This window comes from Macrotis lagotis, chromosome 1, assembly GCF_037893015.1.
Source record: "Macrotis lagotis isolate mMagLag1 chromosome 1, bilby.v1.9.chrom.fasta, whole genome shotgun sequence".
NCBI lineage: Eukaryota > Metazoa > Chordata > Mammalia > Peramelemorphia > Peramelidae > Macrotis > Macrotis lagotis.
In genome coordinates this window covers 751726517-751750045 of record NC_133658.1, presented here as the reverse complement: position 1 = coordinate 751750045, position 23529 = coordinate 751726517, and the positions used below count along the sequence as shown (strand labels likewise).

The window sequence follows — 23529 nt, the reverse complement described above, 5'->3', positions numbered from 1 at the left end:
ACATGTTTACAAGGGTCCTCTGGAATCATGGTTGGTGTTGTATTGTTCAGGGTTCTTAAGTCTTTCTGAGTTATTTATCTTTCAATGTTGTTATCATATTCATCATTCTCCCCATTTCGTTCACTTCCCTGTTCATCAGTTCATACAAGAACTTCAACTTTCAACAAGTATTCAACAAGTCATGATAAGGGATGTGATAAGCCCTAGGGATTCAAAAAAAGGCAAAACTGCTCAAGGGTTCAGAGTCCAGTGATGCAGACAACATATAGATATCTAGGTACATGCAAGATTGTTGTAGAATAGATGGAGGGTTGTCTGAGAGTGGAAGGCACTAGCTATTGTGGGAATCAGTAAAGGCCTCCTGCAGAAAGAAAGATTTGAGTTGGATCTTGAAGGAAGTCACAGAAACCAAAAGGTGGAGGGTGTGAGGAGAAAAATGGGGGAAGAGTCAGGTCTGAAAAGACCTTTAAATGCTAAACAAAGGCTTTAAATTGGATCATGGAGGCCTAAAGAGAGCAACTGGATTTAATAGAGCAGAATGGTGAGGTCCAAAGGAAACAAAGTTTGGATAAGATGTTCTCTGCCAAAATGTAGATTTTAATAGTACATGAGATAAGTTAGGGTGGGGGGAAGATACAAAAACACAGATAATTATATTATACTTTATTACACAAGTGAAGAAGGAAAAAAAATAGAGTCCTTAGCTTCTTTCAAGATTGAATTGGAGTGTCACTTCCTCATGCCTCCTCCGCACTCCACTATCAAAATCATTTTGTATTTGCTTTGTATATTTCCCCATTTATCCTTTTGTTCCCTACCCCTATTTCCATCCCTTTGGACAGATAGATTGCTCCTGAAGGGCAGGGATGATTTTTTTTTGGTCTTTGTATCTCTATCACATGATAGGTGTTTAATAAGTAATTTTTATATGGACAAGGAAAAAATCTAATAGGGGATTTAACACATATACTAATAATCACAATTTTAAAATTACATTATATAATAAGACTGTGCAAATCGATATGAGGTGTCAGGGGGAGGGGAAGATTATTATTTACTTCTGGGATGAGAGAATACTTACTGAAAGAGGGAACATTAGAATTGTGGTTTAATGGATTTATAAAAAATCAACAGCCTAAATAGGTTAGAGTTAGAAGAATATTCCATACATAGGAAAGTGGCACAAGTGAAGACAGAGAGACAGGGAACTGGTGAATTCATATGGAGCACCTTCAGTGAGTAACCCATTTTGGTCTATAGTATGTATAGAAGAGAGGGTATAGTGCAATAAAATAAGAAAGATAGAGTGATGTGAGATTGTGGAGAACTGTGAAGGACTTGAGCTTCATTCCATAGGTAAGAGGGAGTCAGGAAGAATTTTCATTAAAGGAATGATATGATCAAGTCTATTGTCATAAATAAGGAATATTAGTCTGGCAATGCTTAGGACAAGAAGAGATGTTGTAGTTTGGAAGACCCATTAGAAAGTATTGCAGTTATCCAGATGGGTTGTACTGAGGTCCGACCTGCATCAATGCAGAGACAAATATGATGATGTAAGAGATAGAATTGAACAAATGATTCATACAAACAATAGAAGAAAAAAAAGAAAGATAACATTAACATTGCAAACATAGAAGACAGGGTGAATGTTGGTGCCATACAGAACAGTTGTAACATGAGGAGAAGCATGTTTTGGAGAAAAGATAAAAAGTTAAAGATAGGATATGAGTTTGAGATATATGCGAAACATGTGTCAAGAAATGCTTAATGGATAGAGATTCAGTAGCAGAGCACAAAAGAGATATCAGAATAGAAATATATGACATTTAATTAGAAGAGACAGTTAAATTTATAGGAGTGAATGAAATTGCCTTTAAAAAGAGAACACAGAGGAAAGAAAGAGTCAAGGCTACGTTAAGAAATACAAATCACCAGAAAGAGCTTTGTGCAGAGTAAATAGAATTGCCTACTAAATTGAATTGAAGGAAAATGAAAAACCAAGGAAGAAATAGCTAAAGAAGTAGGAAAACCAGAAAAGTAATTGAGAAAGTAATTGAGAGATAAACCTGAAGGAAGGAGTCTCCAGCAGTACCAGATGCTGCAGAAATAAAGGAAAATGAGGACTAACAAAAAGGCCACCATTTTTAGTGATTAGGAGGTTAATAATGACCTTCAAGAGAGTTGTTTCAGAAGTATGGAAGGGATGAAAGCCAAATTGGAAGTGATTCAGGAGAGTTAGATGGAGGGAAAAATTATACATTCAATCAGACAAACACTGAAGAGAAGGGGAAAGATGATATAATAATTGCTTGGCACAAAAGGGACAAGTGGAGACTTTTTAAGGCAAGGTCATATATAGAAGATGATTGATAGAAATCATAGAAAGTACACAGGTGGAGAATAGATCAAAGGCACAGTTATGAGGATTAGTCTTAGCAAAGAATACCTCTTTCCAGGTAAAGAAAAAAAGAAGAAAGAGGTTGTTAGTGATCAGAAATTTTGAAGAGTAGAATTCATAAGGTCATTAACCCCAGAACTAGAAAAGACCTCAGTGACCATCTCTTCATTACAAAGTGAAATAACGTCCATAGAGATTAAATTATTTGCCCAAGGTTACAGAGGTAACAAATGTCAGAGAAAGGAATTAATCCAGTTCCTTACTATTCTTTATATTATATCCCATATTATCTCCCTTCAGGGTTAATGGAACTACCTTTAGAGGATCTCAGTCCTTACCTGTCTCAGAAGACAGTTAAGTCTTGTGGTAGAAAGACAAGAATTGGGATTGCCAGTGGGGCCTTGAGGAGCAATGAAAAGGTCTGTAATAGTTAGGAAGAGAGGAGAGGCTGCCAAGTGGCAGCTAAGTTGAGATTGTATACCAGACCTAGCCAAGAGAATGGATGAATTGATCAGGCTACTGCCATATCTTATCTTCCTACCTTATAAAATCCTGTTTACTATGATTATTAACTTAGTCAGAACTTTATCACTCCCTCCTTGTATTTATCTTCATCCCTTCATATTATTTATCAGTATATTTTTTCTTTTTTCAGATTGAAAGCAGAGGCCCAGATGGTGCCTATGGATTTCAGTGAAGTTAAGAGTTGAAATAAGTATCTGAATAATTCTTATTCCTAAACTTAAATTTGTCCTTTGGACTGTGAGTTCTTTGAGGACAGAAACTATTTTTCTTCATTTCTTTGTACCTTTGATGTACACAGTGCCAGACATAGTGGGAGTTTAATAACTATTTAATAACTAATAACTATTTAATAACTATTGACTGAAACCAACTAGCTTAATATTTTAGGCATTTTGGAAATAGTTTAAACTGATCAAATATATTTTAAAAATACCTTTCATAGTAGTCCATTACATTTCCATTCAACTCAGATGGTTAGAGAATTTTTCCTGATCTTGATTTGAAATGTGGTTGCCCTGTACCTTCCATCAGTTAATCAGTCAATAAGTATAAGCAATAAGCACTATTTGTGCAAGGCACCATGCCAAGTCCTTTTTGCCTTCTGTCATTCTTCCCTCTGGAAACTCTGGAACTGAATAAATCTAAACCCTTTCCCACAAGATAGTGTTTCAATCAAATATTTGAAAAGAGGGGTCATTGTTAGCTATGTCATTTCTTCTGCTGATCTTATGGTGGCAATATTTTGATTCCTCTCCTCTGGGTGTGCTCCAATTTGCCAAGGCCCCTCCTGAAATGAGGCTGAATTAAACATAATATTCCATATTTGGCTTAATTGTTACTGAGCAAAACAAGAATATGAGAGGATTATTTCCTTCATTCTGCACATTAATTTCTCCCATTATTCATCAAGAGAACATCCTTAGTTGTGATCCTGTCTAACTATTTTGGAGAACAATTGGAAAATGTCTAAAGAGCTATAAAACTTGGTTTATCCTTTGATCCAGAAATTCCTTTACTAAGAGAACAAAGAATAGAGGAAAAGACCTATATATACAAAAATATTTGTAATAGCTCTTTTTTGTGGCAGCAAAAAATCAGAAATTGAGGGGGTTGCTCATCAATTAGAATACTAATGATATATGTATATGATAATGATGGAACATTATTGATGGAACTCTAAGGGATGAAAAAAACCAGGAAAGTGTCATAAAAACTGATGAGAAGTGAACAGAACCAGGAAAACATTGTACACAGTAATAGCAATACTGTAATGATGATCAACCATAAAAGACTTGTCTACTCTCATTGAGTGAACTACTACATAAGGTATTTTTTACTAGAATTCAAGACAATTTCAAAGGATCCATGATGAAAAATGCTATGATCTCTAGAAAGAGAACTAATGAACTCTGGTCTAAATTGAAGCATAGTTTTTTTCTTTTATATATCTTCCTTTTTATTGGTTCTTTTTTGGCAACACAGCTAATACATTATGTTTTTTAGGGGAATGGGGTTTGCACAGCAATGGAGTTAGGTGATTTGCTCAAGGTCACACAGCTAGGAAATTATTAAGTATCTGAGACTGGATTTGAACTCAGGTCCTCCTGATTCCAGGGTGGATACCCCATCCACTGTGCCACCTAGCTGCCCTCCCCCATATGTTATGTTTAGCCTAAGTTCACATGTATAATTGATATAATACTGCTTATGAGCAAGGTAAAAGGGAAGAAGAGAATTTAAACTCAAAGATGTTTTTTAATGAACATTAAAAATGAATGAATGAATAAATGAATTTATGAAAAAGATAACGCCCTTCTTTCTTAACCTTGTTTTCATTCTCTTCCAGCTGCCATTTTAATTGAAGAAGTGTTTTATAAAGCACATGCTATTTACAAGTACTCTACCAAATGCTAGAAAAACAGACAAAACAAAAAACTATGTTGCTTACCTTAAGAAATTTAGCTATGTCTCTCTTGTGAGTATTCTTCTTTCAGCTTCTCCATTCACTCTCAACTAATACTCTTTGCCCTGATGATCTCAGTATTGCTCTTGGAGATATCTTCTTTAAGATTACCTTCTTGAACAAGCCCTCACTCTGAAACAAGAAGCCTTTATCTTGTTTTACTTATTTGTTTCAAGGGTTTCGTTTTTCTTTTCTTTTTTTTAAGTTGTTTTTTTTTTTTGCAAGGCATTGGGGTTAAGTGGCTTGCCCAAGGCCACACAGCTAGGTAATTATCAAGTGTTTGAGTTCGGATTTGAATTCAGGTCCTACTGACTCCAGGGCCGGTGCTCTATCCATGGTGCCACCTAGCTTCCCCAAGGGTTTTGTTTTTCTTTTCTTTTTTAATAGATAGGGGCATGTGAGAGGAAGAACAATAGTATTATGTGACTCTGCAAAAATCATGACCTCTGTCTGACTCAGTTTCTTTATCTGTAAAATAAGGATAATGGCAACAACACCTACCTGGAGTTAGTATGAAGGTAAAAATGAGATCACATTTGTAAGGTACTTTGTATACCTTAAAGTGCTAGCTATGATTTTTAAACCAAATTTTTATTCATTTAAAAAAACCCAAATTTTTATTCATTAAAAACCTAAAAGGAACCTACTGAACATGATTCTTATCAACAACAAAAGGAAGGACTGTGCCTTTATTGATTTTTCTCTTGCAAAGTCCTAGAGAAAGGGGGAATTATCTGGTGGTCTGATATATGAGTCCAGCTTACTGGTGATCAACAATAAATTTCAAATATTTATGACATATCCAGTCGGTGCACTTTGGAAACTATCAACTATCAGGAATTTGAAGATGTATAAAATATGAAGTTTATAATCTAACTGGGAAAATGCACATAAAAATATAAACTGCCACTACCCAGTAGAATGTAAACTCTTTGATAAGCTCAAAGATTTTTTCTTCATTGAATCCCTAGTATTGAGCACTTCTAAAGATTAAGACTCAATTCAAACAACCATCGACCTAAAGAAAGTCTTTTTTAATCCTCACGGCAGCTGGTGCCTTTCTCTAATTATTTCACATTTATCCAGCTTGAGATAGTAGATAGGGATCTGGTTCAAATCTCACCTCAATACTTTCTTACTGTGTGACCCTGAACAAGTCACTTAAACTCTCATTTTTTGAGGCAGCTCTCTAAGCCAACTTATTTTACCAGAGGAAATTTTTTCATTTATGCATTCTCTATATTAATGAAATTACAGGCCCATTCTATATGTACTTACATGTGTTTGCACATGTCTTACCTGATAACAATGTAAATAAGAACTTTATGGCACAAACAGCCACTGGATAAATGCTTGTTGATTGCTTGTTCACTAAATATTTGTTGAATTAAACTGAATAGTTATCATGGTGCTTGACATATGGGAGGCACTTAAGTGTTTATTGACTAGAATTCAAGCAGTAAATGGCAAGTATCGAGAGAAGTATGTTAGATAGTAATTACGAGGAAGAAATCACTTTGGGCTGAGAAGCTCAAGGAGGCTTTGTGGAAAAGGCTGAAAATGATTTAAGTTCTAGAAGTCTGATCAGAATTAAATAAGTGAAGAGGTTGGGGGAACTTACCCATGAAGGAATCATGGATGGGATGAAGTTAGGAATAGTGAAACCAATAGTACAGAGATGGGAATGTATAGGGAAAAGCTAAGAGACCAGTTTGTCTGGAGTAGAAGTTTTGGGAATAGTGGGAGATAAGGTTGGAAACTAGTCTGGGTCCAGACTGTGTAGAGCTACTTTGAATGCCAAGCTAAGGAGTATAGATTTGATTACATAAGCAACAGGTAGTCATTGACAGTTTTTTTTCCAGTAAGGGAGGAAATTACATGATGAAAAGATGAGTTCATTAATTTTAATCTGATGGCATTATATTTTATGGATCAGAAAGTGAGGAGGCTGGATACAGAGGCTAGAAAAGACAATCTTGTTAGGAGAAACTTCAGACATAATTCTTGCATTTGGTCTTGCTGAGACTTCAAAATAAAGAGGGTGTCAGACACTTTCATCCCTAAATGGCATTTTCCTAGATCTATGTCATTCTGTCTCATCACATCTTTCTAGACTGCATCTAATTTTCATTTTATACAAAAATAAAGATCTAGGTAGAGACAAAACTAGAATATCCATCTTCTGTTCCTCAGTGTTTTCTGTTCTTTCCTATAAATGAAAGAGGCAAAATTCTCCAAGAAAAAAAAAAGCCTGGGACTTTGACTTTAATTTTTCTTGCCATTTCTCCATAGGCTTGGACCTTCAACTTAGCTGGACCTTTGGGCAGGTGTGTTCATTTAAGAGCTGCTGTTCCTTAGCTATCTGACTGCCAGTTGAAGACAGGAACCCCAAGATCACCAGTATATGTTTTAATAGAGCAAGGTGTTTGCCTGGAAGCAGCCATCAGATTGACAGCATGCTTTTGGAATGTGACATGTCTTGTGATTTTAACAATCCAATGCCAAAAATTCGAGTGAAATACAAGGGGGAACCACCAAATACATTGAATTAGTGGGCCTGAACTATCAAAAGACCCTCAGAGTAATGTCTCAGTTTTTGTGGATGCCCATTTTCATACAACCCACTCTAAACTTTTAAGACCTGGACTTGTAAAGTTAGACATTCAAGCAGATGGCTGAATCCAACCCTTCTCCCTAAGGAGAGATTCTACAAGGTACTTACTAATGAACTCCGAAGGAATTAGTTTAGTTCTGAGTGTATGTTAGATACTTAACAAATACTTTTTGCTTTTGCTTTTCCAGGAGGGAAGAAGCATCAGTGGCTAGTGCCCTCTGGAAGTTGCATAGCCTTTTAAATGTTTTAGAGATTTCCTTGGTTTGATTTATAGCAATTGCACCCACACTGATCCATCACAATGAGTACTTTCTAGCCCCAAGGTAAGAATTGCATATCATTTGCCTGGAAAAGCACCTGGGCTCACCGAATGACTATAATCCAACAACAAAATGAATTGAATCCAAGACCTGGGTCATTCAAAATACGTTTTAAATTTGGTCCTACTTTCTTCCCAAGCATGATCTTATTGGCCTCTTCAGCTAAGTTTCAATGCAACTCATCCTCTGAGCAAAGCCCAGCTCCAAGGAGTCCAGCTGGGTGCATCTGGCCAGGGAGATTAAATTATTTTTGAATTCCTAACTGAATGTTCTTTTAATGGAAACTTAATGACAGGCATTGAAATAGATTTCCTTCATAACCCCTCCTCCCTCTTACCCCCCCACACATGGCTCTGGGCTGCCGTGGTTCCGATAACCTTTATTCCCTGCCCCTGGACTTTTATCTCCCCAATGACAAACGGCCCTTGCTGGACAGAAAGAGGAAATTCCAGTCATTGTTCGCAAACTTCTGGCTTCCAAAATAAAATGCTCTATCTCCTCTGTCAAGCTTTGATTGACATTCTGTTTCCTGTAATGGCTGGCAATAACGGCTAAGGGGCAGGGCCACCTCTCAGCTTATTTGCATATCTGCCACCCCAAGGGATGGAGGGGATTTGGGGCCTTTATACTCTAGGATGATTCTTTGAATCTTAGAATCTTAAGTGTATGAAAGGATCTTGAAGGTCATTTAGGTTAACCACTTCATAAAATATGATACCATCCCCTATTTGCAAGTTAAAAGGAATGGTGTAATACAATGGGAAGAACTGACTTCAAATATTATTTCTGTCACCTGTGTGACCTTAGGCAAGTCACTTAATTTTGAAGCTCTTTTTTTCCCCCTCTGTTAAATGAGGGAGTTGGATTAGACAGTCTTTGAGGTCCTTCTGCTCTAAAGTGATCATCCTATATAAGGATAGGGAACTCAAAGCATTCTTTTCCATTTTGAAGTTCTGTTAGTAAATTCTTTCATTATTTAAAAAATTTTGGAGGTAGCCAACTAGACTGGGATTAGGAGAATATGCCAAACATCTAAAAGAGTCAGAGCAATATTCTATTCAGTTATATTCCAGGATTGGTTAAAGGGGATTCAGAAGGTCTGGTCACAAGTGACTTGTCATGAAACTCTGAGTAAGCCAAAAGTTTGGTTAAGAGGATTGATACTCACTGGAACGGTGAATTAATTTTTACCCCACTTTCCAAATACAGAAAATGTCAGTGGTTCCCTATTTCCCTCAATGCTCATCAGCCACTTCATGAAAATCAGGTTCCTTGTCCTGAGAATAAATCTGAGTGATGTAGGAAAGACAACAAAAACAACAATACTTGAAGTAGTCACACAAGGATAGATTTCAGTGTCTGGTTGCAGTTAGATTCACTGGGGGAAAATTGCCCATGAATATGACACCAAAGCTGAGATCAGTGTCCGCCAGAATGCCCAAAGAAATATGGTTTCATGTCCACCCCAAACTTTTCACACCAACATCCCAGTTACATGTTTATATGTTTATTGTTTCTCTGTTTAAGGTGGAGAGAAGGTAGCAGGAAGTGAGTTATTTGACTCTACTTTTCATTTCATTTTCCATTAGTGACTCTGTTTGGTTTTTGACTCCAAGAACATAATGCTTCCCACTACCCCAGATAAGTTCATTCCCTGAAATTTCATCATTAAGGAGGTTGATCTGGTTTTGACACTCAACACCCTCTCAGCACTCTTAGCTGCCTCTCCCCTGCAATTGCAAAGTTGGGAGTTAGAGCAATGAATTTATCCCAAAGTCTTTTTTTATGGAGGTCTCAGAACTTTCCAGCTAAACTTTTATTTTCCACCCGCTGTTCTGCCTTGCATCAACTCCATGAACATCATGAACATCATGTCCCTGTGCCCTGCTTCAGTTTCATCTTGTATTTTGTTTTCTCTTATTATTATATTGTAAAATCCTCGAGAACAAGGACAGTCATTCTTTTTCTTATTTGTATTCCCAGCACTTGGCACAATATATTGTAGTCCTTAATAAGTATATATTAAATATTAACTATTGCTTAACTATCCATTATAGAATAATAGTATAGGAGTCATGTGATACATAGGGACTCTGAGGTCATAGGACATAGAGCTGGAAGAGACCATAGAGATGATATAGTCCAACTCTTTCTTTTTAAAGATGAGGAACTTGAGTTTCATAGGGAAAAATAATTACCCACCTAAAGTCTCCCACTACCTCCATTGCTACAGCTTCCCACTTATGCTACCACAGAATCGCTTTATTTAAAAATCTCCAAGGAAGGAGTCTTCACAACCTCTCTGGTCATACATCCCAGTGTCTTATAATTCTTATATCCAGAATCTTTTTCCTGCTATCTAATTTTGCTGTAATGCATGACCATTCTCAGTACAAATTGAGAAAGTTGCTTCCCATCCCTTCTTAGACATAAAAACTCTTCATATAGGATCCACTCCTTTCCTTTTAAAATGATTTTCATTTCTGATATTAATATATTGAACTTTTATAAACTTCCCTTCTAGAGTCAACTACCAAACCTCAAATCTAGTGTCATATTTTGCTCTTTCAGACTCTAAGGTCCTCTAAGAGCCAGGGAGCATTAGAGCCAGAAATCAGATCCTCAGAGTTAAAGTTCCCATGACTACTCTGCTAAACTGGCATCTTTCAGGAGATCAATGGCAGTGGAAATATTGACTGCAGGAAGGCAGCCCCCAGCACTCTAAGAAGAAGCAGCGAATGAGATAGAAAGGAGAGGCTTTGATCTGGATTCACCAATTCAATCCAATTTTCTGCCTTATAAAAGTAGCAACAAAACATGAAAAGGGGACACAAAGAACAGACAAAAAATAACCAGTTTAATCAAAGCTTCTTTGTGGCTCAGAAAATTAAATATACCTCCCCAGGGCACTTACTGTTTTCATACATTCACTAGCATCTTGTCCCACACAATGCACATTATGAATATTGAGTAATGCATTTAACAATTGTACTCTAAGGTCCATAAGGCAAATCTATTCTTTTTCAATTCAATAAATATTTGTTAACACTTCTTATGTATAATGTACTATACTAAGTGCTGAGACTACAAGTCAAATATGAAAATTTCTTCCCTTGAGAAACTTACATTCTACTGAGAGAATACAACATGCCAAACAGATAAGTAAATACATATATAAGTTTATGTATATGTGTATATACATGTGTATATGTAAAATAATTTTGAAAGTGAGAACTCTAAAACCTTTAGAGATTATATGAAGTCAAAAGCAAATCCCATAAGGACAAGGGTAGGTGAAGACAGACATATCAAAGTCAAATTCCAATGACTTATCTATGACTGTTCTTTTTTCATGTGGCCCTCCCCCTCTGGACTTTATCTTCATGTCCCTTTGCTTCAACATCTCCTTCCATTTATTTTCTTTCTCATTAGAGTATAAGTTCCTTGAAGGCAGGAACTATCTTTTTCTGTTTTGTGGGGGGTACTTTTGGTATTTGACATAGTGTCTGGCACATAGTAGGCAGTTAATGTTTATTGACTGATCAAACGATAGATCAGGTAATTAGACCATGATGAAGTTAGACTTCTCTTAATCATAGTCAGGTATACTCTAGCAAATATAAATGATTAGCAAACCAATCCCTGGGTGGGGTACTTAGCTGCTCTGTTTCATAGCCATAGAAGACCCAGACAACTAGCCATTTAATGTCATATTGGGTCACAAGGACTAAAGTATGTAGATGGATTAACCCCTTATCTTCATCACTACTTAAAAATAATATACATTCCTTGTTTATAAAATGTTTTACATCAAACTATGAATAAAAGACGATGATTGTAAGTGGACAGAGAATAGCATTGCAGTAGAGGGATAACCAAATAACAAGTGTATTTTATTTGATCACCTCCCTGATAAATCTGCCTCTCTCCAAGGGAAAAAAACTCATTCTATCTCCATATTGTTGTTTTAAATAAGTTTATTTTCTAATGATAAATGTTGCTTTTAAAAAAAGCATTTAGTATTTACAGATTTTATATATTAATTAACACTTTGACAAAAATCAATTCCTGCTTATAATCAGGTACCATTTTCTGTAGTTCACATTCAAAATGGCAGCAAGAAGAAATTGAATAAAACCTAGTACAATCTTATATCCTGGGAAAGAGAAGGAGGAAGGGATGGGGGAGATAGTTGGAAGACCAGTTTCTTGACTGTTATATTTCACTCCATTCATTATCTATTCTCACTTCTCTTTTGGAAAGAGTTAGGCCATATTAAGCTCTACAGGCAAGCCGATGAACTTTCTGTGAGGCTTTGTTGAGATTCCATTTTAAGTATAACTCCATACCTTTAAATTCCTTGTTGGATCTCTTAAAAAGATAGGCCAAATCGAATTTTCACTCAATCATATGTAATATCAGTCATAGGGGAGAATATAAGAGTGTCTTTTAGGAAAAATGTTGTCACAGCTTTCAAATCAAGTATTCATCTTTGCAAGGATGTATGGGTACAGTTTTCAATCCACTGCCTTAAGATGTGTCTGTCTATACATATAACATGAAACAGAAATTTGAAACTTTGAAATTGGCCAGAGACCAAGATGGGTCTTGAGTTTATTTGGCTCTTTCAGAAAATGGTTTAGACTCCAGATCTCTACTCCACTGTAGGTGTGGGTATTCACAGCCTAAGTGGGCTCATCTGTATTGAGCAATTGCTGGACCTTTGTGGGTACCGACAGCCAGGAGTAGGAGGTGTGGCCCATTGCCCAAGAGTTATTTTTAAAGTTGGATTTGTATGGTTTAGCCACACAGTTACTCCCTTTGTTCAACAACCTCCTCTTCTTTCTGGCAGACTGGGTTCTCTCCTCTAGTTTAGTCCATGTTTCATTTGATGGAAGACAGTGTTATAAGAGAGCTGGTTCTTGATTCTCGACATCAGCTGAATCAAGTGAGATTACAGTTACCCTGAGAAATTCCCAACTTTTTGAAGGATGGTGGTAGGGAATAGAAAAATTATTCTTTGACATCCTATTTTTGAACTTCAAAGTGATATTTATGTGTTCTCTGTCACCATAATATTTCATGAACCTTGTTTAACTTTCTAGAAAAAAAATTACCCAAAATGAATAATTCTATGGCTGAGACTTTCAATCAGTTCACCTCTTGAAGTCTCAAGTTTCCTTCTGTACAAATCAAGGAGGTTCAACTAGATGTCCAATGAGATCCCTTCTCTCTCAAAATCCATAATTATTAGCTTGCAGTGCATTTATTGGGGTCAATTTTCATTGGGACCCCATGTAAGTAAAAGGCATAAGAATCAAAGGGGAATAGCAAAAAATAATTAATGATAATGTAGACAACTAGACTAGATTATTAAGAAAATATATCCTTATTTTGTCTCTTAATAGATGCTGTGGATTTTCCACCATCTGAATTATCTATATAATTACCTCGATTCTTCAGCTTCTTTTACTTAAATAGACACTATCAGTTAGACATGATCTGTTGCAAAGACTCTGGCTTAACACAAAATAAAAACTTGGACAGATCTTTTCCTTCAAAAGCCCATGCATATGCCAATCATCAATACTGCTAAAAAGAACTCCCAGATTATAAGGGTATGGAGGAAGACATTGAAATTTGCTTACTTCAAATGTTCGTATCAGTTTACCCCAATAACAGGCTCTGGAAATTAAGAAAATGAAGACACTAGACTAGTCCCTAGGAACTCAGAGGCAAAAATGAAGTAGCTCCTGCCCTCAAGGAACTTAAATTCATATTATGTGCTGTCCTAATTCAGTTGTTTTAAAGAGACTTCTATATACTTCAGCTACCTGAAATTGGTAATACTGTATTTTGTAAGATCAGACCACAGAATTCAAAAAGAAATCGTACCCTAATTTTCTTTGAAGGTTCTTGTCCTATTTAAGTGTCCCTGAATATTCTGATTGCTTCTAATTGTTTCTAAATTATCATGTTCCATAGTATTTTTCTTTTTTTAATGCTAATCAGTCATAACTACATTTTGGTATCATCTGTTTCACTAACTTCTGCCAGGACAAAGTTGGGATTGTCATAGCCTCTCTTCAACCTGGCTCTGGCATCTTTCTCATTATAGAGGCATAAGGCACAATGCGGAGTGTCTACTGCCACTGTCTTGCCAAAATTATGGAAATCCACTCTATACCTCCCTTCCTTAGTCTTGGACACTATGGGGGCAAAACGATAACCCCATAGCACTTCCTCTGGGATATAGGATGTCCGGACCTGACAGGTGGCACTGGTTGATTCCACTGTTCCATCTAGAAACACTACCAGCTCAAAGTCCTGCTGCAGAATGTTTTCAGGTGCCATGTGGAAGAAAGGGCTGTTTTGATCAATAACATGATAGATAGTCAGTGGGGAAATAAAGAACAAGTTTTCATTGCCTGCATCAACCACAAAGTTGATATTAATCTGGTCCAAAATAATGGTTTCTCCTTCAGGTGTGACTGTGGTCCTCAAGAGCTTACCATAAATGTGACTACTAATCAGAAGACTTTTCCTGAGGTTAGCCACCCTAATCAGGAGACAAAGTTTCCCACCCCGTTTGCTGATGACAGCATTCTTACTAAAGGTGATGGTTTTGGCTCGTTTCTTTGGTCTGGAGATCTTGGCTAAGATGGCACCACACATGAAAGAATTGATAATAACTCCAAGGATGGACTGGAAGATGAGAAGGAAGATAGCGGTACCACATTGTTCTGTCACACACCTATAACCATAACCGATGGTAACTTGGGTTTCTAGAGAAAATAGGAAAGCTGAGGTTAAGCCATTAATGTTATCCACACATGGAGTATGGTTGTTAGATGGATGAAACTCTGGAAGATCTTTATGAATGTAGGCTACTGCATACCACAAGAGACCAAAGAGGAACCAGCTACCTAAGAAGACAGTGATAAAAATGGTCATTTTATACCTCCACTTGAGGTCAAGCACTGTTGTCCAGATATCCACAAAGAAGAAAAGCCTTGATTGTGCTTCCACATTGCCAAACTCTATGTTACACCTTCCATCTTTGGAGACCAGTCTGGCTCTACGTTGAGAATGTCCAAAAAGGTGAACAGCAAAATATTTCCGGATATATTTGAACATCCTTTCTGTCAATATCCCAATCTGGAAAACATATCAAAGTAAAAAAATTAAAAAATATATAATTGTATTTATAGCTACAACGAAGGAAATGACTCAAGCACTGACAGCTATACAAAAAGAGATTTTACATTACTGGACTGGTTGTTGGGCCATTTGGGTTAACTTAGGGGTATGGTTTCTCTAAAGGAATTCTTTACTGAAGGAGGCTGATGATGCTTAGATATTTAGTAATAATAGTGTCATAGCACAAAGTTAGATTTCTCTAATATCATTAAAATTTGATTAAATTCAATGAGTGTTCCTGGAATGCATTTTCTGGTCCTAGCACTATTTAGACACAAGTTCAGTCTATTCTAGTGGGTCCCTAGACCAGGTCCCATAGAAGGTGGGATTTAAATTATCTTAAAGAAGGGAATGAAACTCTCTATAGAAAACTCTTATACCACTTGCCACCATCAACCTTAAAAGAGAAGGTAGGAAGAGTGAAAAGGATTCTAGTGCTCACTGTGTTTAGAAATACTTTCCTGACACTTTGAGTCAAATGCAAATGCAGTTTTTAAATAAAATTCAAAATTATCCTTCATCAATCTATACATCCCCAACATCCAGGAAGTATAGCTGACTAGAGTCTGGTTCTAAAGAAGGGAGATATTCAGTGGTATCTTGTTTACTGCCTCAGCCAGATGAAAACAGAGAAAGGCAACACTAGGTAAAATGATCATAATACAATTACTGCTGTCTCATTGCCTACTTTGAACTTGATAAACCTTAAAGCAAAGAGTAAATGTGATCTAATATTATTGCTATAATAGGGAATCTAAGGTAGAAAATACTGATTGACTTTTTCACTGATGTGCTAACAAAAGAATACCTCTAATCCATCTTCTACTCTAAACACTCATAATTGAAGCTGGAGGTCCTAGATGCAAGAGAAACTGCTTTATTTGTCTACACCAAGGGTAAATCTCCCACCCTGACTTCTTACCCCATCCTGAGGCAAATGGTGACTGACTTAGAAGATAAATCACTGGAGTCAGGAAGAACCTGAGTTCAAATGTGGCCTCTACACTTATAATCTATGTGACCCTGAGCAAGTCACCAAGCCCTGTTGCCTCACTTTCCTCATCTGCAAAATGAGATCAAGAAGGAAATATTTGGCAAGAAAACCCCAAAAGGGATCATGAAAAGTTGGAGATAACTAAATGATGAAACTACAACATCCACCTACAACAGTCACCTTTACATTTGTCTCACCCTCACCCATTCATGAATCCTGTCCCAATGTGCAAAGGATTTCATTCTCTCAGTTGGTCTTTTCATACAAGGTTGCCTCACTTTACCCAACAGGGGAAAGACTGCATATAAACTTGACTTTCACTAATTGAATTTCATATGATGACTTAGATAATTATTAGGACATTGTAATAGTTTTAATTGATCTGTGGTTAGCAGTGATTCTTCAATATCAGTTTTGAATTTTTCTTCATCTTCCTTAAAATAAATGATATTTATAGAGCACTTTTCATGAATAATCTCATTTTATCATGGGATCATGGATTTGGAATTGCAAAGCATGTCAGAGCTGTCTGATCCTTCATTTAAAACTGAGGAAATTGAAGCCCAGGAAGGTTGTGACTTGGTCAAGGTTACACAGGTAGGTAGGTCTCAGAAATAAGGATGTGAACTCAGATCTTCTTGATTCCAAAGCCAGTATTCTTTTCACTGTAACACATGGGCAACAACATAATCTCCATTTTCCAGATAAGGAAACTGAGGTTCAAAGAGGTTCAATGACTTGCCCAGATCACACAATTGAAGTATTAGAATCAAGGTTCAAAGTCTATGTTTCCCAACTTCTAAATCAATAGGTTCCACTGCTGTTCTTTACCTTGCTTCCACAACAAAATCTTTTCCTGAAATAGCTAAAGATTGGTAAGCCAACACAAATATATTGTCTTTTGTAAAGAGAAGAATCCTTTTTAAATGGTGCTAATTTCTCACTAACTTATCTTTTTTCGGTGAATGTTGTTTTCTAAAAGCTAAATATATTTTCGTAGCCACAAAGGCTACCAACACTGCATATTAGCCCAGCCTTGAAAAGTGTGAAATTAATGCTACCAAAAGCCTACAATCTCTTCTTTCCCAACCTCCACTACTCCACTCCTTCTCAGATTTACTTTGTACCAACAATCCTGCTTCTGACCTCTGGGAGAAGCTCCATGCCACTTCTGTGGAGTATCCTTTACATATAGAATGGTTTCTTTTAAACCAGGTCACTGTGAGGTCTGGTAGACAGAAGAAAAAGGGCTCCTGTCCAGACTCTCCAATCAATTTCCTATATGACTTTGAACAAGTAATTTATCCTCTCTGAGCTTTATTCTCCTTATCAGTAAAACTGAGTATTAACTCTCATTAGAATGCGAGCTATCTGAGATAATATTATTGCTGTTGTTCAGTACTGTCCATACTGTTTAAATGATTTTCTTAGCAAGGATACTGAAATGGTTTGTCATTTTCTTCTTCAGTGTATTAAGACAGTGGATAAGTGATTTGCCCAGTGTCATACAGCTAGTGAGTGTCTGAGGCCTATTTTGAACTCTGAACTCCCTCACTGCAGGTCCAGTGCTCTATTTACTGAAACTTCTAACTGATTCCTCCCTTGAGAATAGGAAAACTTTTTGTCTTTCTTTGTATGCTCCACCTTAGCAAGGCACCTGATAAGTAAAAAGCATTTAATAAATGTTTGTTGACTGACTGATTGACTTGCAAGGTCCTATAAAGCACATAGGATCGTGAATATTAGAACTGAAAGGACCCTTAGAGTTCACCATTTTACAGATGAGGAAGCTGAGGCTTAGAGATTGGAATTGACTTGCCCAAAGTTACATAGTTATAAATAGCAAAGATCAGATTTCAATCTAAATTTTCTGACCTCAAATTTCATATCTATGGCACAATATCATGATAAAACATTACTAACCAACAGTCAAACTTTCTGAATTTCAGGTACTCAATGTTTGGGGATTTTTTTGAAACAAAGAGCATAAATCTAATTTCTTTCCCTTCCACATTCTTCTACTCAGTTTTTAAAAATAAAATAAATCCTTGTAGTGATTAGTCAGTCATCAGATAAATATTTATTAAGTTTCTACAAACTAGGAATATTTAGTCATTTTTTTTCAGTTGTGACCTCATTTGGCATTTTCTCAGCAAAGATGATGGAATGATTTGCCATTTCCAAATTTTTCTCCCTTCCTCTATCCTCTCCCCTCTTTTAAAAATGGTAGACAATTTGATGTAGGCTATACATGTGCAACCATGTAAAACATATTTCCATACTAGTCACAGTGTTGAAAGAAGAAACAGATCAAAGAGGGGGAAAACCTACAAAAAAGAATGAAGTAAGTAAATGATCTGTATTCAAAGTCTATCAGTTCTTTTTCTGGATGTAAATAGTATTTTCCTTCATGACTCCCTTGTCTTGGATCATTGTGTTGCTGAGAAGAACTAAGTCAATTATAGTTGATCATCACACAGTGTTGCTGATACTGTGTACAATGTTTTCCTGATTCTGTTCATTTCACTATGCATCAGTTCATACAAGTCTTTCCAGACTTTTCTGAAATTTGCCTGTTCATCATTTCTTATCGCATGATAGTATTCTATTACATTTATATACCACAGCTTGTTCAGTCCCAATTTGGGGACATCTCTTCAATTTCCAATATTTTTATCCATGAAAAGGGCTGTTATAAATATTTTTGTACATGTTTTCTTTTTCCCGTTTTTATGAAATCTTTGAAATCCAGATTAACTACCAACTATTAAGTGATATTGTTAGATCAAAGGACCTTTGGGTATAGTTTCAAATTGTTCTCTAGAATGGTTAAATCAGTTCACAACTCTACCAACAATTCATTAATGTCCCAATTTTCCCATATCCTCTCCAACATTTTCATTTTTCTTTTTTGTCATATTAGCCAATATAATAAGTATGATGCGGTAATGCAGTTTTTCAAATTTGTATTTCTCTAAACAAAGGTGATTTAGAGCCCTTCCTCATTTATCTATAGATAGTTTTGATTTCTTCATCTGAAAACTGTCCAGTCATATCCTTTGACTATTTTTAATTGGGAAATATCTTGTATTCTTATAATATTGTTGAGAAATGAGGTCTTTGTCAGGGATACTTTCTGTAAAGATTATTTTTCAGCTTTCTGTTTTTCTTCTAATCCTGATTTCATTGGTTTTATTTGTGCGAAACCTTTTGAATTTAATGTATTTGAGATGATCTGTTTTACATTTCATAATGCTTTCTATGTCTTGTTTGATCCTGAACATATAACTCACTTCTTTGGGAATCTGGATGCTATACTTCTTAGCACATATATGTTTGGCATTGCTATTACTCCATTATCTATGGTATCTTTTAATAAGATGTAGTTTCCTTCTTTATTTCCTTTAATTAGGTCTGTTTTTTGCTTTTACTTTGTCCGAGATCAGGATTACAGTCTCTGCTTTTTTTTTTAACTTCAGTTAAAGCATAAAAGATTCTGTTCTAGCTCCTTACCTTAATCTACGGGTATCTTTCTGCTTCAGATATGTTTCTTGAAAACAGCATTGTAGCATTCTGTTTTTTAATCCACTCTGTATCAGCTTCTATTTTATGAGAGAATGCATCCCATTCACATTCAGTAATATGTATTAGTACAATGTGTTTTCCCTCCATCCTATTTTTCTTCCTGTTTGCCCTCTTTCTCTTTTCATCCTTTCTCTCCTTGACAGACACATCATTGGTCCTCTGGAATCATGAATGGTCATTATATTGATCAGAGCAACTAAATGGCACAGAAAATAGAACACAGGGAAGATACTTATTAGCTATGTGACCTTGAAAAAGTCACTTAACCTCTGTTTGTCTTATCTATAAAATGGGGATAAAAAGAGTACCTTCCTTGTAAGAATAGGAGAATCAAATGAGATAATAATTGGAAAACACTTAGCATAATACCTGAGATAGTAAGTACTATATAAATGTCAAATATCATTGTTATTATTATTATTATTTATTATTATTATTATCATCATTGATCAGAGTTCTTATGACACCTACAGCTATAGGCATTCAGTGTCCTGGAGTTCACTATTTACTCCTTTCTAGGAGTTTCATATACTCACTGTCTTTCACAACACTGCCTAGCAAATGGAGAGGAATGTGGTATAGTGGAAAGTGTGATGGTTTGGAGTCCAGCAACCTGAGCCCAATCCTATGTCTTATTATTTGTATAACATTGGATAAGTAACTTAAATTCCCAGTTTCCTCATCTGAAAAATGATGGCCTAGAAAATTTCCTTCTAGTTTTAATTCTATAATCTTCTGAATTTATGGTTTGGAAAAATTATTTACTCTCCTTCTTCTAACCTACCCTATATCAACTTTATTCCGAGTACTGATCAGTAAGAGATATTGAACTTTGCAAGTGTCTATGTACATATATAGTATCTATCTACATAAACCCACACCCACTCATAGGCATGCATGCATACACACATTCACGATATTTGACAACTGACAATAAGGAAGAAATAACATTTGTCATTGATCTTCCATACAACATTCACTATTTGATTAGGAAAACCTTCCTTCTATGGTTCTCTCTCACTGGATTCTTTGAACAAAATATGGCATTTGAAATTATTTTTAAAAATTCTTGATTAACTCAAAGCAGTCAATTTATTCTGGATTAAAAAAAAGAATTCTACTTAGAAGATGATAGAATATAGAAGAAATTCATCCTCTACTAAATCCATTATTTTCATAACAACTCACATATCCAATTTGGCTTAATCGATGGAGGATAGTTCAGTCTAACCACAGATAAAGTTAAAATATATTTTACAGATTATTAATAGATTACTGATGTTATGTTATATAACATGCAAACATGTTTTTTAGGTTCCTTTCTGTTGAAATCAGTAAACTCTGGCTAATATTTACCAAAGTATACTTAGGGGCCCAGCAAAACAAATGGATTACATTATTACTGCTTTTCAATGCTTATGCACTTCTACTCCTGCAATCAGCAGAACTCCTCACTGTCTGTCCTTATAGTTTAAAATTTTTATGTAAACTTCCCAGTGTTACCTGATCTATATCCTTAGGCAACACCCAAGTAGAATATGCAAAGCTTGAAAGTCTAAGGGTTGAAGGGAAACCAGGATACCAACCAGGAAACCTCAATGGTATGACCATAAATGGTAAATCCTCTTCCTGAATTCTACTAATTCAACAAAAGGTATATATATATATATATATCTATAAAATCATATTGTGGGATATTAAAGATGCTCTAATTCCACTTCTTGCCCAATGCTAGAAACTTCACTTTATATCCTTGACATTTACTCATCCAACCTCTGCCTAAATACCTCCACTGACACAAGTTTTCTCCTAAGGCTGTCTATTCTATTTGAAACAATTCTCTTAGTTAGGAAATTCCTTCTGTTGAACCAAAACCTACTCACTAGCATTCATTTATTCTCTGGAACCACATAAAGTAATTTTGTTTGACAGGCTACAACCCTGGGCCAAATATGGGAGGATGACATTTATCAGCACTAATTAGTATTAAAATTTGCATTTATTACCTTTATAGGAATGTGTAAAGCCTTATCCTTGGATTTATAAATATAAGAGACCTGGCTCAAAAAAACAGCTTATCTAGAAAAGATCTAGAGATTTCAAAGGACTGCAGAGAGAAAGAGAGAGAGAGAGAGAGAGAGAGAGAGAGAGAGAGAGAGAGAGAGGCAGAGAGACAGAGAGACAGAGAGACAGAGAGACAGAGACAGAGACAGAGAGAGGTTAAAGGAATAAGGAAATAAAGATTCTATTGTTTTCAGTCTCTGTCAGAACACTAATAAAATATTGTGTTCAGTTAATCTTAAGAAGGACACTGAGTGAGATAATCAAAATGTTAAAAGACATTGAGTTCTAGCCATATGAGGATTGGTTGAAGGCATCGGTGGAAGGGGACAGGGTAGCCTGTTTCCATGCATTTGAAGTGATATTCTGCAGACAAGTAATTTTCATTTGTTCTGCTTAGCCCCAAGAAGGTTGAACTAGAAGCAATGGCTAGAAGTTGTAAATAGGTAAAATTCTCTGTGATATTATAGGAAAATTTTTCCTAAGAATCAGAACTATCCAAAAGTTGAAAGGCCAGTTGTGGAGACAAGTACTTTCTTTTCACTGGAAGTATTTAACTTAAGGCTAAATAATCACTTATCAGATATGTTATCAAAGGAATTCATTTTCAGGTATGGGTTGCATTATCTGGCTACTGAGCCTTCTCAAACTTTTAAATTCAGTGATTCTCTGGAACTCTATATGATGACACTTCAAATATAATAAGATACTTTTATACTCTTGCCCTTAGTAAATACTGAAGTTTTAAGCAATTTCTCATCTCAGAAAGTTAACAAGTATTTATTAAGTACTTACTTTTTGGCAGGCACTGTACTAAGTACAGGTAAACACAAAGAAAGGCAAAAATGTGAGTACAAAAATGTCTTCCCGGAGTTTACAATCTAATTTGGAGCAACTGGAAATCTTTCAACGCCTCTGGCAAGTCTCTAAGTCTCTATATAACAGTTGAATTGACATCTGCATCAGTGATAGAGGAAGCTTCATCAGTTAAAAAAAACACTTGTGTTTTAAAAAACATAAAGACTCCAGTTACTTAGGGTCTTCTGGGAAATTGGATACTAACATCTAGGTAATATGGCTCCCCATGAGTGCCAAATTGATGCATTCGTCAAAGTTACACTTGCAAGTTGATTTGTCCAGATACCTCTGTCTCAGTCAATCTTTTTCTGCCTCCTTTTAAAAACCAAGGTAAAGCTCAGTGGAAATTTTCATTCCTGAAGTGTGATATTAAAAGAATTTTCAATGCAACTGCTTCTGCAAAATTGAGTTGTTACTAGAAAAAGGGGTCTAATCAATAAAACAATGAAGACACAAGACAAGGGAATTCATTCTTTGTCCATATAATTTTCATCTTGGTCAAGGAATTCATATCATATTCAGGAGAAGGTAGTGAGGGAAAGAGGTTTCCTAACTTTACTTGATCCAGCTTATTCTTTTTATATTCCCCTCTCAACTAAAAAATGCTGTTCCTACACTTATACTTCAGTGACTTCTCCTGAATGAAATGTGCCTCCCTCCTATCAGAAACCCCCAGAAGACTCCATGAGTAACTCTTGATCATCATTGCATATCAGTCTACTTATTGACCAGTTTGGGCATTTCTGCAGTGACTTGATGCTTCTGAAGAGTCAATTTTCCCCTCTTCTAAGGGGGAGCAAGATTGCCTTTGGGATAGATTTATCCTGCATCTCCAAAACTGGATCTTCTGGGTAACTTGGGGAGAATGAAACTATCTTTTGTCTTTTAGGGTTCCATCCCTGCAGGTGATTCCAGTTCCATTAGGACCTTCAAGGCTAGGTAAGTGGGTGGGAAAGAGATGACCTCCACATTTAACTTCCCCTCCCCAGGCAAGGGTCACCCTTAGAA

At 36.0% G+C, this 23529-nt stretch overlaps 1 protein-coding gene across 6 annotated transcripts in view; it reads right to left on the bottom strand.

Moving 5' to 3' along the window:
• Positions 1-8216: 8216 nt before the first annotated feature.
• Positions 8217-23529, bottom strand: part of KCNJ1 (potassium inwardly rectifying channel subfamily J member 1) — a 60282-nt gene continuing 44969 nt past the window's right edge. For 4 of the 6 annotated variants that reach the window (XM_074216346.1, XM_074216345.1, XM_074216349.1 and 1 more), the window contains one exon: positions 8217-14981. In XM_074216346.1, coding sequence (XP_074072447.1) covers positions 13842-14960 — 1119 coding nt within the window. In that variant the 5' untranslated portion in view covers positions 14961-14981 and the 3' untranslated portion in view covers positions 8217-13841. Of the gene's footprint in view, positions 14982-19530; positions 19799-23529 lie in introns of all 6 variants that reach the window. The other 2 variants (XM_074216348.1, XM_074216351.1) reach the window with 1 other exon arrangement.